Genomic DNA, 16,526 nt, shown 5'->3' with positions numbered 1-16,526 from the left:
AAAGGCAGAGAGAAAAAAGAGCGCGCGAGAGAAAGCGCGAGAGATCGAGGGGGAGGGAGCGAACAAAGAAGCTTTGAAGGATGCTCTAAGCGCTGCCGCGGGCGGCCACTCGTCCTCAACGGAGACTTCTGGGAAGGGCGTTGCTGGCCGAAATGATGGTTCCAATCTTCCCTCGGCGCGCCAAGCAGAGAGATCAGAGGCAAAACCCAACTTAAGCCTCCAAGAGCGCTCCGGAGCAAAAGAAAAGCATCCCGTGCAAAGGGCCTAAATCAGCAGGAGAGCCGTTTAACGAGAAGCCGCGCGTCGGAGGAATGGCCGGTCCACCTGCCTCGTCGCTCCTGGTGGCCGTGGCGTGGCTGCTGGCCTTCGAAGGCGCCCACCCGTCCCGGGGAAGGCAGAGCGAAAGCCCGCCCGCAGAAGCGTCCCTGGACGGCGGGGAGCCCTGCTGGGTCAGCAAAGCCAGGACCGCCACTCCCCCTCGGCAGCACCCTCAAGCCAGCTATCCGCGTCCGGCCGTGGGAGCGTCGACGTCGGGGCGCAGGACTGCGCCCTCGAGGCTCCGACGCGCTCCCAGCTCCGACGGGAGCAGCGTGGGAGACACGTGGGAAGAGAGCAACGCTTTCCCGCTACGCCCGAGCGCCGAAGCCGCCCCTTCGTCTTCTGCGGGTTGGGCGCCGGAGGCCGTCGCGGCGCTTTACTTCTCCGGCAGAGCCGAGCAAGTCGTGCTGCGGCCGGGAGCCCTCGCCGAGTTGCCCCGCGGCGAATTCACCGTCGAAGCCTGGGTAAAACCCGAGGGGGGACTGAGCAACCCGGCGATTATCGCAGGTAAAGTTGTGGGAGTGGGTTAGTTAGGCTAGACCCGAGGGGAGGCGGGGGCCGCCTTGACAGAAGGCGCTCATCGTTGACGCGGACTGCTGGATAACGGAGGTCTTGGTAAGGAGCTTAAAGCAGTGTTTCCCAACCTTGGCAACTTGAAGATATTTGGACTTCAACTCCCAAAATTCCTCCGGCCAGCGAATGCTGGCTGGGGAATTCTGGGAGCTGAAGTCCAGATATCTTCAAGTTGCCAAGGTTGGGAAACACTGGCTTAAAGGGCAGAAGCGGGCACCAAGTCGGGCCACGTGACCCGTCACGTGGGCTCCCGTCTCCTGCCGCGGATCGAAGAGCCCCGAAGGGTTTGTTTAGTCGGGTCGGGTCGGTGTCTTTGGGCTTTGCGTTACTTGGAAGTTTCCAATACTGTTAACTGTGAGAAGGAGAAGGGATATCTAACAAGCGGCACAGAGCCAGAGGAGTTTGTTTCACGCCTTAGAATCCTGTGTGCTTGCAGTTGGCTTGTGGTCAGCGTGCAGCTAATAATAATAATAATAATAATAATAATAATAATAATAATAATAATAATAATAATAATAATAATAATAATAGCCGAGGTGGCACAACGGATAGAGTGCAGTACTGCAGGCCACTAAAGCTGATTGCTAGATCTTCAGGTCAGCGGTTCAAATCTCATCACCAGCTCAAGGTTGACTCAGCCTTCCATCCTTCCAAGATGGGCAAAATGAGGACCCGGATTGTGGGGGCAATATGCTGGCTCTGTTAAAAAAAAGTGCTATTGCTAACATGTTGTAAGCCGCCCTGAGTCTAAGGCATAAAAATCAATCAATCAATCAATCAATCAACCAACCAATCAATCAAAGTAATTAATTAAATAAATAAATAAATAAATAAATAAAGATGATGATGATGGAAGTGTGATACGAAATCCAGCTTATAAATTTCATTTGCTGTGTATTACTGTTTTTTGTAAATAAAATAATAATAATAATAACAACAACAACAACAATAACAATAATAACCACAACTACAAGAGTTGGAAGGGATCTTGGAGTTCTTCTAGTCCAACCCCCCTGCTTAGGCAGGAAACCCTACATTACTTAAGACAAATGGTTATCCAACATCTTCTTAAAAATATACTGATCAAAATCACAATTAAAAACAAACAAACACAACAACTAAGCAAGTACTAATACCTACAATAATAAATATTTGGATTGCTTTGACCTTTTCTCCCCATTTCTTGATTTGCATTACTGAGGCCATGAATGCCGATGTGCTGAATAGTTATTATCCAGTAGTCTACAGTTGCATAATGTGCATTTTCTATTTAGATATTATGTGAAACATATTTAACATATTTAACGTGGCTATTGAGGAATCCTTCTTTTCCCTTGTCATTATGTTCACTCCCTCCCTTCAATACTTTATTTTGCAACAGACTTGTCATGTGTCCTCTGTACGCAACAACAGCTTTTGCTATTTAAAGCTACTTTGCATGCATTATTCAGAAGGAAACTCTGAATTCTGAGAGAGAGGGAAGGAGGGAGGGAGATTATTACTGCTCTGCTTTGCTGATAAGTCCAGGAAAAGTTTTTTTTCTAAAAAATAGCCAATCCATGATTTTATTTTGGAATTGTGAAAATAGTTTAGGATGGGGAAAATACCTAGGAGGTTTCAGTTGGACCTGGTTAATACTGTGTTGCCCATTCAAGGATTTAGACTAGTCTGGAAGCTGGAAAAATATCAGTGACAAACCACTTCCTACTGTTGCCAAGAACATTATACCACCTCCATTTCAGTGCTGTTGTCCTTTACCCTGCCTGAATTGCCACTGGGATCACACATTTGCTAACAGGCTATGACAGTTGTTGAAAGAACACTCAGTTGTTGATTATGGGGTCTCTGTTGAGTGACAAATATTGGCGGGTTTATGAGTGGTCATAGAATTTCAGTTCCTGGAAGGGCCTATTAAATACAGTAGCAGCATTTCTACTACGACAGCAACTCTGATGGAGCCGACGAAATGTGTGAGAGCGGGAAAATGGGAAGAGTTAGTAAGCTGTATATATATATATGCATAGGAATCTCCTAAGATTAGGTCATCAGCCTTGTGGGCTAAAAAAGATTCTTTGCTCCTATTGTGTTGGAATAGATTAAAACAATAGACAACAAACACTTGGGTTCAGGGTCTACAGCAATGATGGCGAACATTTTTTCCCTCAGGTGCCAAAAGAAAGTGTGTACGCACTATCGCGCATGCACAAGTGCCCATGCCCATAATTCAATGCCTGGGGAGGACGGAAACAGCTTCCCCTGCTCCCCGGACACCCTCTGGAAGCCAGAAATGGGCTGTTTCGCAACTTCTGGTGGGCCCAGTTTGCCTGTGTTTCGCCCTCCCCAGGCTCCAAAGCTTCCCTGGAGCGGGGGGAAGGTAAAAACGCCCTCCCCCATCCCCCGGAGGCTCTCTGGAAGCTGAAAACGCCCTCCCAGAACCTCTGTGGGAGCCAAAAATCAGCTGGCCGGCATACACATGCACATTGAAGCTGAGCTATGACAATGGCTTCTGTGCCAACAGATATGGCTCCGAGTGCCACCTGTGGCACCCATGCCATAGGTTCGCCATCACTGGTCTACAGTATAAGAAGAAGGCAATGGCTTAGGAGTAATGTTACAAAAAGCTTCCTCCAGTATGTTCCTGCTAAATAATAAAATAATAATAATAATTAATAATAATAATAATAATAATAAAAAAAATTCTGGTATCTTAGAATTTGTCATCAAGCTGCATCATAGATAAAGCTAGGCATCGGAGGGAAGGAAGGAATTATGAAAAAAATTCCTGCAATCCACCAAATATTGTAATCAGCATGTTCGCATTTAGACCCAATTGCAAGGAGGAAGTCATAGATTAATTGAATCAAACTGCTATGTACTGTAGATACCAATTGATTGATTGATTAATTGGATTTGTATGATGCCCCTCTCCAAGGACTCGGGTGGCTTATGGGATAAAGGAGCAGTGATTTATCTTGCTGTTACTTCCTTTTGCCTCTAGCTTGGATAATTTCTTCCTGAAGACAGAAAGCAAATGAAAAAAATAAATAAAGTAAAAGTAAAAATAAATGTAATGATTTTTATCATTAGATTATTTATTTATTTATTAGATTTGTATGCTGCCCTTCTCTGTAGACTCGGGGCGGCTAACAACAATAATGAAACAACATATAACAAATCTAATATTTAAAATAATTAAAAGACCCTTATTTAAAAAACCAAACATACACACAAACATACCATGCATAAATTGTATAGGCCTAGGGGGAAGGGAATATCTCAATTCCCCCATGCCTGACGTCAGAGATAGGTTTTAAGAAGCTTACAAAAGGCGAGGAGGGTGGGGGCAATTCTGATCTCTGGGGGCAGTTGGTTCCAGAGGGTCGGGGCCGCCACAAAAAAGACTCTTCCCCTGGGTCCCTCCAAATGACATTGTTTAGTCGACAGGACCCGGAGAAGGCCAACTCTGTGAGAAGCCCAACTGGTCGCTGAGATTCATGCGTCAGAAGGCGGTCCCGGAGATATTCTGGTCCAATGCCATGAAGGGCTTTTTAGGTCATTACCAACACTTTGAATTGTGACCAGAAACTGATCGGCAACCAATGCAGACTGCGGAGTGTTGGTGTAACATGGGCATACTTAGGGAAACCCATGATTGCTCTCGCAGCTGCATTCTGCATGATCTGGAGATTCTGAACACTTTTCAGAGGTAGCCCCATGTAGAGAGTGTTACAGTAGTCGAGCCTTGAGGTGATGAGGGCATGAGTGACTGTGAGCAGTGACTCCCAGTCCAAATAGGGCCGCAACTGGTGCACCAGGTGAACCTGGGCAAACGCCCCCCTCACCACAGCTGAAAGATGTTTCTCTAATGTGAGCTGTGGATCGAGGAGGACGCCCAAGTTGCGGACCCTCTCTGAGCGGGTTAGTGACCCCCCCCCCAGGGTAATGGATGGACAGATGGAATTGTCCTTGGGAGGCAAAACCCACAGCCACTCGGTCTTATCAGGGTTGAGTTTGAGTCTGTTGACACCCATCCAGATCCCAACAGCCTCCAGGCACCGGCACATCACTCCCACTGCTTCGCTGACTGGACATGGGGTGGAGATGTAAAACTGGATATCATCTGCGTAATGATGATACCTCACCCCATGCCCTTGGATGATCTCACCCAGCGGTTTCATGTAGATATTAAATAGCAGGGGCGAGAGGACCGACCCCTGAGGCACCCCACAAGGGAGAAACCTAGAGGTCGACCTCTGACGCCCCACTAACACTGACTGCGACCGACCGGAGAGGTAGGAGGAGAACCACTGAAGAACAGTTCCTCCCACTCCCAACCCCTCCAGCCGGCGCAGAAGGATGCCATGGTCGATGGGTATATTATATTAGGTAATGAAGTACTTAGTCATTTGAAGCAAAATGCAGTACTGTCCAGCAAGATGATTTGGGTTGCAAGGTGCTTGTTTACTTTACTACAAACTGTGAATGTTACAGTTTTTCTTGAAATCACAGACAACAGGGATGCTTTGAATTCATAAGGCCCAGGGTAAGATTCCCCAGTTGGGGATTGATGCATTATGCATATGTATTTTTTTCTTTTCTGATGCTTCTGAGTCAGTTTTTGACTCCTTCTGGACTACTTGTACAAGTCCTGTATTTTTCTTGGCAAGGTCTTTTTTAAAGTTGTTTGGCATTGCCTTATTTCCTAGGGTTGAGAGAGGGGGATCCAAGTCACCCAGCTGGCTTTGTGTCTACGGCAGAATTCATGGTCTCCTGGGTTCTAGCCTGATCACCTCACCAAAGTGGCTCTCTATATATCATGTAGATTGCACTATTTGATGCTTCTAAGTATGTATAAATTTATTTGGTTTGCTACATTAAAGACAAGTAAGTAAAAACAATGGAGATAGAACATAAGCATTTGAAGATAAAAGTAGTGATGAAATCAGTTTTTGAGGTTTACTATATTTGTTTGTTTGTTTATTTGTTTGTTTATTAAATTTATAGGCCGCCCTTCTCCTTATGGACTCAGGGCGGCTTACAACAATGCAGGAGAGCATTAATAAAGTTGAAATCCTAGTGTCGTGAGAATAAAAAAATATTATTTTTGTGTAATTTTATTGTGTAATTTTATTGGCCACCCACTTTCAGTGGATTTGGGCAGTGCCAAAAACTGAAAAAGATACATAAACAGCTAAAAATGTTAAATCAACATATAACCCAGATTAAAATTCTCTAATAAGAACAAAGCAGAGCCATTAAATAAATAACAAACATGAACCTCTGCTATTAAAATTTTAAAAATATGTGCTGGTTTTTTTAAAATTGAAGGCTACAGTGTTTTAGTCAGGTGTTTATAGAGGCATATTACAAAAAAGCAATATGTAAAATATGGACAAAAGCTAACTTTAATAGAATTTAAATTTCTTTAAATCATATTAAATTGCATGAAATCAATTACGCTGAGATAATGCAATTAGAGCCAGAAATAACTAGAACTCAGGTGCAGGGGAACCTTTACCTTTAATGCAATTACTTAACAGGTTTTGAAGCAGATAAGAGGACTGCTCCCAGAAGGTCACATAGTTTCCTTGGCTACAGATTGTATGTAACTGAATTAAATTGATTTTTTTTCATGTAATATGCACACAAATACCGTATGCTATTATGCATCAAAATCATCAAAGTGAAAATGGAAATCCACTTGAAGATTGGGAATATGAACCTAGTGCTGTATTTCTGGAAAACACAATAAAAGGTTTTTGAAACAAGTGATAATATGACAACAAAAGCAAATCTTGCTGGCAATGAAGGATTCCAGTATTTATGACATCTACTGCAACATTAATTATTGTTTTTCCTTCATTTTGCTTTGTTGACGACCCCAATTTTCTGAATTTGGAAGAAGATGAATTTTGATTAATAGGTGAATATATTTGATGAATTGGAATTACAAAGAAACTTGAGGAACAGAGACATCATCATGGTATTTATAATGGGAAGGATTATCAGAGTTGAGTCTATTTTGTTTGTTTGTTTGTCCGTCCGTCCGTCCGTCCGTCCATCCATCCATCCATCCATCCATCCATCTATCTATCTATCTAGTAGGTATTGGTAGTATACATAGATATAATACTGTTTATAGACATGATATAGGTACTAATAAGAGGGAAACATTAGGACAGGGTGCACTTATGCACGCCCCTTACTGACCTCTAAGGAATCAGGTGAGGTCAACAGTAAGTTGTGTAAGTTGGATTTTCAGAAAACTTAAAAAGTTTACTGAGATTCCATAGCTAGAATTAATGAAGAAGAGAAGAATTCAAAAACTTGTGCATAAGAATTTAAAATTAGAGATACACATAGGTTCTCTGATAATATTTTAAAATAATATAATAATAATAACAATAATAATAATAATAATAATAATAATAATAATAATATATAACTCAAGATAATAGATTAATTGGAATTTTTAAGGAAAATATCAGATCTAAAAAGAATTAAGGCTCTTGAGAGGTACTGAGACAAGTAAAATAACTTATTTTATTTATTTATTTATGTATTTATTTATGTATTTATTTATTCATTCACTCATTCATTCATTCATTCATTCATTCATTCATTCAATCATTCAATTTTTTAATACCGCCCTTCTCCTTAGACTCAGGGCGGCTTACAACATACTGTATTAGCAACAGCACTTTTTAACAGAACCAGCCTATTGCCCCCACAATCCGGGTCCTCATTTTACCCACCTCGGAAGGCTGGAAAGCTGAGTCAACCTTGAGCCAGTGATGAGATTTGAACTGCTGACCTGCAGATCTAGCCCTCAGTGTTAGTGGCCTGCAGTACTGCACACTACCCACTGCGCCACCTCGACTCATTTATATTTGTATATGCTGAGGTTGATATTTTATTAAAGTGAAAAATTTAATTACTCAATATCTGGGTTGCCTTATCTTCACCCCAAGAACAGTTATGTTCAATTGGGACAAGAATATCAAATAATACAAAAATTTGTCTTTTGCCAAGATAGCTTTAGAGCAGAGGTCCCCAACCTTTTTTGCACCAGGGACCGGCTTTAAGCTAGACCAGTTTTCCATGGCCCGGTGGGGGGGGGGGAGCTAGCTGTCAGCGGCGCCGTAAAAGGGGCGATCAAGAGAGGAATGGGTGAATGAATGGACGGAGGGTGGGAAGGAAGGAAGGAAAGAGGGAAGGGACAGGAACAGAAGAAGGGTGCAAAGGAAGCAAGGAAAGGTGTGAAAGGGGAGAGTAAGAGAGGAAGGAGTGAAAGAAGGGAATGAGGGAGGAAAGAAGGGAGGAAGGAAAAGGAAAGCAAGAAATGGAGGGAGGAAAGGAAGGAAGGAAAGAAAGAAAGAAGGAGGGAAGGGACAGGAACAGAGGAAGGAAGCAAGGAAACTTATGAAAGGGGAGAGTAAGGGAAGAAGGTAGGAAGGAGAAAGAAAAGAAGAAATAGAGGAAGGGAAGGTAAAAGAGAGAAAGAAAAAGAGCAAGAAAGAAAGAAAGAAAGAGAAAGAAAGAAAGAAAGAAAGAAAGAAAGAAAGGCAACTTCAAAGAAAGGCTCACTGAGCATCTCTCACTCTCTCTCTCTTTCTATCCCTCTTTCTTTCTTTCTCTTCCTTTCTCTCTCTCCTCTTCCTTTATCTCCTCTCTCTCTCCCTCTCTCTTTCTCTCCCCCCTCTCTCCCCTTTCCCTCTCTCTTTCTCTCTCTCCCTCTCTTTCTATCTCTCCCCCCTTTCCCTCTCTCTTTCTCTCTCTCCCTCTCTTGCTATCTCTCCCCCCTCTCCCTCTCTCTTTCTCCCTCTCCCTCTCTTTCTCTCTCTCTCCCCCTCTTTCTCTCTCTTCTTCTCATTTTCTCTCTCTTGTTTTCTTTCTGTCTCTTTTGCTTTCTCTCTCTCTCACTCTTTCTTGTTTTCTTTCTCACGCTCTTTCTCTCTCTTGTTCTCTCTCTTGCTATCTCTTTCTCCCCCCTTTCTCTCACTCTCTCTTTCTCACTTTCTCTCTATCTTGCTGTCTGTTGCTATCACTCACTCTCGTTCTCCGTTCTTCTCAGCGGTGACGCGCGCACGCCCTGCCCGCCTCACCTTTGCGAGAGCACTTTCGCCCCGGGCTCTCAGCAAGGGGGTTTGCAGGAGAGGTGGGGCCGGCGAAGGTGATATTCAATGTCGGGGGCGCACAGGCGGTTGCACGCGCTCCCTATCTCCCTGCTAGCCCACTCGGAATATTCAAAATAAGAAAAGCCTTCGCCGGCAAAGGTTTTTCTTATTTTGAATACTCCGAGTGGGCTAGCAGGGAGATAGGGAGCGCGTGCAACCGCCCGTGCGCCCCCGACATTGAAGACCTCCGCTGAGAAAAGCCTTTGCCGGGCATTTCCTCTCGGCGTCAAGGAGGCGCAGCGGCGGGCGGAGAGAGGGAAGGGAGGGGGCAGCGGCGTCCCTCCTGGCCTTGGGGGGCCGCCCGACCCTCCCCCACCTCCTGCAAACGCGGCGGGCGGCGGGGGGAGAGCGAGGAGCCGGTTCCGGCGGGCGCGGGGCTTGGCTGGCTGGCGGGGGGAGCGCCGCTGGTGGTGCGGAAAGGCCGAGGGGGCCCTGGCGCCGCGGACCGGCTGAAAACCCCCAACGGCCTGGTGCCGGTCCGCGGACCGGCGGTTGGGGACCTCTGCTTTAGAGCACTTTTATTTTATTTTTTATTTTAAAAAAAGCTCTGGTTTTAAAGATCAGAGGAGTTAATTGTAGAATTATAAAAGGACCTCTATCTATAATAATTTAGAAATTACAATATGAACATTAATCTAGAGAAATAGAACCAGAAAAATATCCCCATTTCCAATTAAGGTAGAATGATGAATGCAGAAAACAATAGGGTAGTCAGCCTAGGATTGTAAGGAGCAGAAATCAAAAACATATTATTAGTCAGTCTGTATATATCTAGAACACATTTTATTGATTACTAGGAATCACTAATTTTTAAACTAAATAATTAAAAGAATAATGATTTATATCATAGTAGCTTAGTGGATCATAAGCAAATTTGTTTTATTCATAAAATCACACAACATTGGCTAAAGTCTAATGGACTGCCATTAGTGTTAGGAATAAAAATATATATTTGAAGGCAACATTCTTGCTGATTTGGGATAACTGACAAGATAATGGTATATTTATTTATTAGATTTGTATGCCGCCCCTCTCCGTAGACTCCATAACATATGGGCAAAATTAAGGTGTTTAAAACTAGACTCAACAGATAGAACAGGTTAATGGAAAAATAGCATACTGTATGATTTATGCCAGCAGATTACATAATGGAAAACAGTTTCTAACAGCAAATAATTCCTAGAAACAGAAGCTAGCATGCTGAGAAGAAGTTTGGGACAGAAATTTGCCATTCACTTTTTGTGGTAGGGTACAGAACTCAGATCCCTGAATACAGATGATCCTCAACTTACAATGGTTCACAGTGATCATTTGAAGGTACAACAGCACTGAAAAAGTGATTTATGGCCATTTTTCGTTGCAGAACCCCATGTTCACGTGATTTATATTTGGATGCTTGATAACAGACTGACATTTATGACAGTTGCCATGTCCCAGAGTCATGTGACCCTTTTTTGTGACCTGACAAGTCGATTCAATGGGAGAACCAGACTAATTCAACACCCGTATTACTGATTTAAGAACTGCTATAATTCCCTTAACAAATGGAGCAAAACCCTCTTGACAAATTTCTCACTTAGCAACATAAATTTTGGGCTCAATTGTGATTGTGAGTTGAAGACTAACTATTGTCTGATAGGGATAGGGAATGGGGGAGGGAAAAACTTTGACTATAAATTGATATAATTTGCACTTTACAGATTTAATTATGATGCAACTATATTCACCTTTGTGCATTTCATGTCTTTATGGTGATATTTTGGGAATAAAATAAAGCACATGCTTTTATATTAGGGAAATTTATTTACAGAAAAGTCATATTTTGCAAATGTATAAAATACATAAAATCAGGAAAAATGTATACAATATACAGGTGAAACTCCAAAAATTAGACTATCATTAAAAGTTCATTTATTTCAGTAGTGCAATTTAAAAGGTGAAACGTAATATATGAGAGAGACTCATTACATGTAAGGCAAGATAGTTCAAGCTGTGATTTGTCATAATTGTGATGATTATGGGATACAGTCCATGAAACCCCAAATCCACCATCTCAGAAAATTAGAATATTACATGCGATCAATAAAACAAGAATTGTACATGTATGCTATGAGTCTCTTTCTCTCATATATTATGTTTCACCTTTTAAGTTGCATTACTGAAATAAATGAACTTTTGCACGATATTCTAATTTTTTGAGTTTATCTGTATATGTCAGGATATCTACAGTATTTCTTGATTAGGTTGAGAAGGAGGCAGGGAGGAGGGACTATACATATAATAACTGTTCTGGAGACTCTAAATCAGTGGTTCCCAACCTTTTTTTGGCCATGCCCCACCTAAGCATCTCTAAAATCCTGACACGCACACCCCTGGTGACCTATAATTCTTACTATTCAAAAAAGTGAACTCCTACTCACGTGGAGGAAGCCTAAAAGGCCATTAAACAAGGTTGGTTTAAATGTGGTTCCAATTGCCCCCATTAAAAATCAAATTGCCCTCCTGTGGGGCACATTGGAAACCACTGCTCTAAATGTATTCAAGTCAGCCCAGATAATGATTGGCCTTTTATTTTCTCGGTTCCTCCAACACTTTCTGGATAGTCTCCTTTGGCTGCATTCCCTGGATGCGATCCAGCCTTACCACAGTGAGAAGGCAGTGTAGCCGCTTGATGAATGAGGCAAGGAGAAATGTCTGTAGTGTTTGATGATTTAAATTAAGTGCCATTAATAGTCTGATGACATGTGGCTCTTATTTTTTTCTTACCATCTGAAAGGTGAATTTTGAAATGGAGATTAGCTGGAGGTATTGGGTTGAATAAGGATTGGACAGAACAGGACTTTTTAAGATGGATGAAAAGTGAATAGCTGTCTTGCTAGCATTTCTCCTGTTTCAGAGGGTGCTACATTCACCTTAAGGGGTTTTGGAAGACTAATGTCTCTCATGACTTTCTGACAGCTTTAGAGAGACGGCCAGATTTTACCACTTATGGACAGGATAATTTGCCATGATGATTCATACTCTGAGCATATGCTGGCTACTACTGTAGATATCTACTTTCCAAAAAATGTTTGAATTGGAAGGACTTCCTATGCTAATAGTATGATTCAGATTAGCATATTCAACTCAGTGTCCTCATCTCTGGGCTACACTGATGAGAACCAAAATTAAAACCAATCTATTGTGTAGGGTTTGAAAATGGTCTCCGGATTTACCCGGATTCTGGAAAATTATTAAACAGTAGAGATTTAACTTCTCAAAATTTTTAGAATATTCACCTCAACAGGAAATATTATACAACTCTGAACCTGTCAAATGTGTTTGAAGTAGAAAACTTTTCATCGAAATATTTAGCTTTCATAAACTTCTTCAGCCTATATTTCTGACTACTAGAATGCCTTATATACAGCATTGACCTTGCAGAAAACATGAAAATTTCAGTTGGCACAGAAAATTGTTGCTTGAAATTTGATTTATATACCCAAATTCATGCAATTTCTGTCAATTCTGAAAGGGCTACAGTATACATACAGCTTGGGATCTGAATGCTAAAGGAGGATACCTTTGCATAACAGATCACTTGGGCAATAATATTTTATGGTGAAACTTTTTTTTCCTGAAGAAAATCTAAATGATAATAAAATTGAACAAGAATGTTTCTAGCAGATGCTGAATGAAAAATAAACAGGCAAAATCATGGACAAAAGTCTGCCCAAACCTAATTCTGAAAATCTTAAATTTTCAACAACAGTATGTTCCTTTGTCAGACAGAGTAAACCTGGTAAAGATTGGTCCATTAGTTTTCTTCTTGTTGTTTTTTGTTCTAAAGATACATTTTTCACCAATCTGTCCTGGTCCTCCCTCAACATTGAGATTTACTATTTGTGTTGATGCAGTGCCATTCCAGTCTTGCAATGCATATCCTTAGAATCTTGGTAAAATTATTTTGTTCATTCAGACTTTTGGTCTGTTAGAATCAAGTCCCAATGGTGCTTTTTCAAAAGACAACTGAACTTCCCTTGTTTTTCCTTGAAGACATTCCGCTTCTTATCCAAGAAACTTCTTCAGTTGTTCAGAAGATGAGAAGCCAAACATCTTTAAGGAAAAACAAAGAAAGTCCAGTTTCCTTATGAAAAAGTATCTTTGGGTTTTTATTCTGACAGACCAGATGGCCAAGAATCTCCATAGATTGTTAGAATCAAGGCATTTTTAAAAAAAATATTATATTCTTTTAATGGACTGTACAGCATCTAGAATTAATAACAGAATGAAGTAAAGTCTAGGAGAGACAATTTCAGATCTTTGTCTGCTATCTCAAAGTTTTGGTTTTTTTTGAATAGCATCAAAGGTTGTTGAGAGAGAAGTAGAGAGAGAAGTTGGAAAAATATTGGAAAGATAATAAATATTAATACCAAGGCAAATTGTTGTTATCTAATAACAAAATCCATTAAGGTGGTTGTATGCTGCAGGTTCTGGAGAATACAGAACTTTAAAAGAGGTATCACATATGAATATCATTTTTGATTGAATTGCAGCATTTACATAATTTCAGTTTGGCAATTCAATAACAAAATAATTGTAAATAATATGTGTATATACAGCACAAATATTTTCTTATCAAAATATGAAAAACATTTTAATTAATTATACATTAACAGAGTATATTCCAGAATGGATACATGCAGGTGAAATTTCCCTTTTACTTTTCTAAATTAGAATTTGTTTTATCCAGTGTCAAGTCTTGTGAAAAAAGAATCCACATCTTAGAGGAAAGTAATAATTAAAAACTAATATTTTTTATGAGATGATCATTGTGAAAATAACTTTCCTGCATCAGGCTAAGATCCACAGAACTCCAGAAGCCATAGAAAAATCCCAGTAATCTGCATGCAGCAAGATTACTGCCCCTGGAACCAATCAAAGGAGACAACTGTCATAGATCTGCTGGATCCTAAAGGTCTATATCTTCTGTTCTGGTGAAAGATGACAAGAACCATTGTTTTGAGGTTAATCTATGTGGTCCCATAGCTTTAAATATTGCAAACATTGTATTACTGGAAAGGCTTGAAGCAACCCAAGCACTGAGCATGACAAATATAAGGCATATGCAAATAAAGATGATTTCCTACATCTTTAGTAGGTATGCAGAAGATGGCAAGCAAATCCTGTCAAAAGCATTAACTCTTCAGCATCTTGCTACCTTTGGTTTATGGGCATCCTAAGTATATCCTGTCATTTAATGTAGAAATGGGTAAGATCAAAACAAGGAGGAATAATAAAACGCTTGAAGCATTTTCATGTTTCAGTTCAGCTCATTTCTAATTGAAGGTTTAATAAAGAGAACAGGACCAGTAACAATAATTCAAACCACATGGTTTTGTATGTTTCATTATTTTTCTTTTTGAAAGAGGCTAAGGAATACAGGAGGAGAGATTTTTGGCTTGCTTGAAATTGTGAGCATAAATTATTCATATCTGAGGCATGAACTAACTGCTGAATCTTATGTCATGGGCCAGATTTCTCATTCCTCCTTTCATCTGCAAAAGTAATTGCTACCATCTTTGAAAACAGGTGGAGGAGGCACCAGAATTGATAGATGCAACAATAGAAAAACAGTAACACGAATAGGGGAAAACGGGTGGGAAGAAGCAGTAAGAGAATGAAAAGAGTCTGTAGTTTGCAAAATAACCTTTCATGGTGTAGGGCTTGAAGATTTAAATACGTGGAAAGAAGTCTTTTCCAGTTTAGAACAGAGCAACATCTCATTTTCCTGGAAGCTATTTTTCTTAAGGATATATATATATATATATTTTAAAGGACATGTATTTAACAATATAAAGACACTTCCTGTTCAAAAATGGAGAGTTGTACTATATCTAGGAATTAACTATATCTAGGAATTAACCAGAGACTTCAGACTTTGCAAAGGAAAGGAAGCTAAAGTCTAAAACATAAAATCTTGTTATTCTTTATCTTTACCACTATGAAGGCAAAAACTATTACATTAAGGTCCTGAAAGAACAGGAACTTTCTTCTGTCATTTCACACCAGGCTACAGGATACCATGAGTTCAAGTCCCTGCGTGAAAGCAAGCTGGGTGACTTTGAACCAATCATTTTCAGGCAAACATACTCCATAGGGTTGTTGTTGTGGGGAAAATAGGAGGAAGGATATGTTGAATATGTTCATCTCCCTGATTTATTTATAAATGCACTAAAGGTGGGAGATAGATAGATAGATAGATAGATAGATAGATAGATAGATAGATAGATAGATAGATGGATGGATGGATGGATGGATGGATGGATGGATGGATGGACGGACAGACAGACGGACTGACAGATTTCTCTGTTGGGCAATGAGAACAGCCTATTTAATTCTCACCCTGAATGCTCAGGTCAATTGGTAGAAGAAGGGGGAAAATGAGTTACTAGTACAGTACTGTATTATGTTCTCCTAACATTAACTTGACAAGTATGTGACAGAGAAATGTGGGGAAAGGGGCTGAAAAGATGATAATATGGAAGAAATGAAAGGGGGAAATGTAGAAATGGGTGAAATTTAATTATGAGAGAAAGTATTATTAAAATTCAAGAATTTCTGGCTTCTTGGGAGGAACTTGTAGGGAGATGGTAATTTTTCTTGAGCAATCTTTGCTAACAAATTAAGCCTCGGTTTTATATTAGTATCTCTTCTTTTTCCCCCATAAATACCAATTGGGTTTTAATAATCCAATTTAGGATTGGTGGTTTTTTTTCTTGAGTTGGCTTCAGTAGCAATCCCACTAGTTTTTATGGATTTGGGGCCAAGTCTTTACATAAGGTTGGCTGGAGATGTAAGAAGTTGTCTTTCTGTGACATCTTTTGCAAAATGAGAGATGGTTGAGTTAGACTTGTACCAGGTATTTTTGCATCCAAATCCTATCTCTTGCTTTTTCTGTTTCTACTTCCTGTTTACCTGTTCCTTTGCTGACCTCCCACTTGCTGGCTTGTCTGATCATGGGAACTCTTTGCTCATTAAAGTTATATATTACAATTTTAAAAAGCTGTTGCTTGGAGTAGAACTCTCTGATCCCATCTTCAGACACATTCCTGGCCATCTTCCCACTTGCTGGCCTGGCTTCTGAGACAAGACCCTAAAAGCATTCTGATATTTTCCAAAGCAGATTCTCTGGGTTTTCAAAGCAGGAATTTGTAGCAAGATAAAGTATATCTCCACTCAAATATTTGTGTACTTGGACAAGATAATGAAATAATCAGGAAGAAACAACAAAAAGTTACTACTGTACTATCATTTCATGTTTTTGTTCAATGACAGTCAATGAAGATGCATTTGTACAAACAGTACAGAATTAATCTTGAGAGTTTTCGGGGGGTGTCAGTCCTTCTTCCTTTTTTGCCACTTTAATATTATTAATTTTGATTGTTTGATTTTTTATTTGTTTTCTACCTGAGTGGC

General features: G+C 40.5%; 1 protein-coding gene across 1 annotated transcript in view; it reads left to right on the top strand.

The window, feature by feature from the left end:
- Positions 1-217: 217 nt before the first annotated feature.
- PAPPA2 (pappalysin 2) overlaps positions 218-16,526 on the top strand; it is a 178,167-nt gene continuing 161,858 nt past the window's right edge. The window contains exon 1 of the mRNA XM_070746692.1: positions 218-825. Within this exon, the coding sequence (XP_070602793.1) occupies positions 312-825 (514 nt within the window). The 5' untranslated portion in view covers positions 218-311. The remainder of the gene's footprint in view (positions 826-16,526) is intronic.

The sequence above is a fragment of the Erythrolamprus reginae genome, chromosome 3, assembly GCF_031021105.1.
Source record: "Erythrolamprus reginae isolate rEryReg1 chromosome 3, rEryReg1.hap1, whole genome shotgun sequence".
Classification (NCBI taxonomy): Eukaryota; Metazoa; Chordata; class Lepidosauria; order Squamata; family Dipsadidae; genus Erythrolamprus; species Erythrolamprus reginae.
Note: the sequence above shows the minus strand (reverse complement) of the source record. Positions and strands in the feature narration are given on the sequence as shown.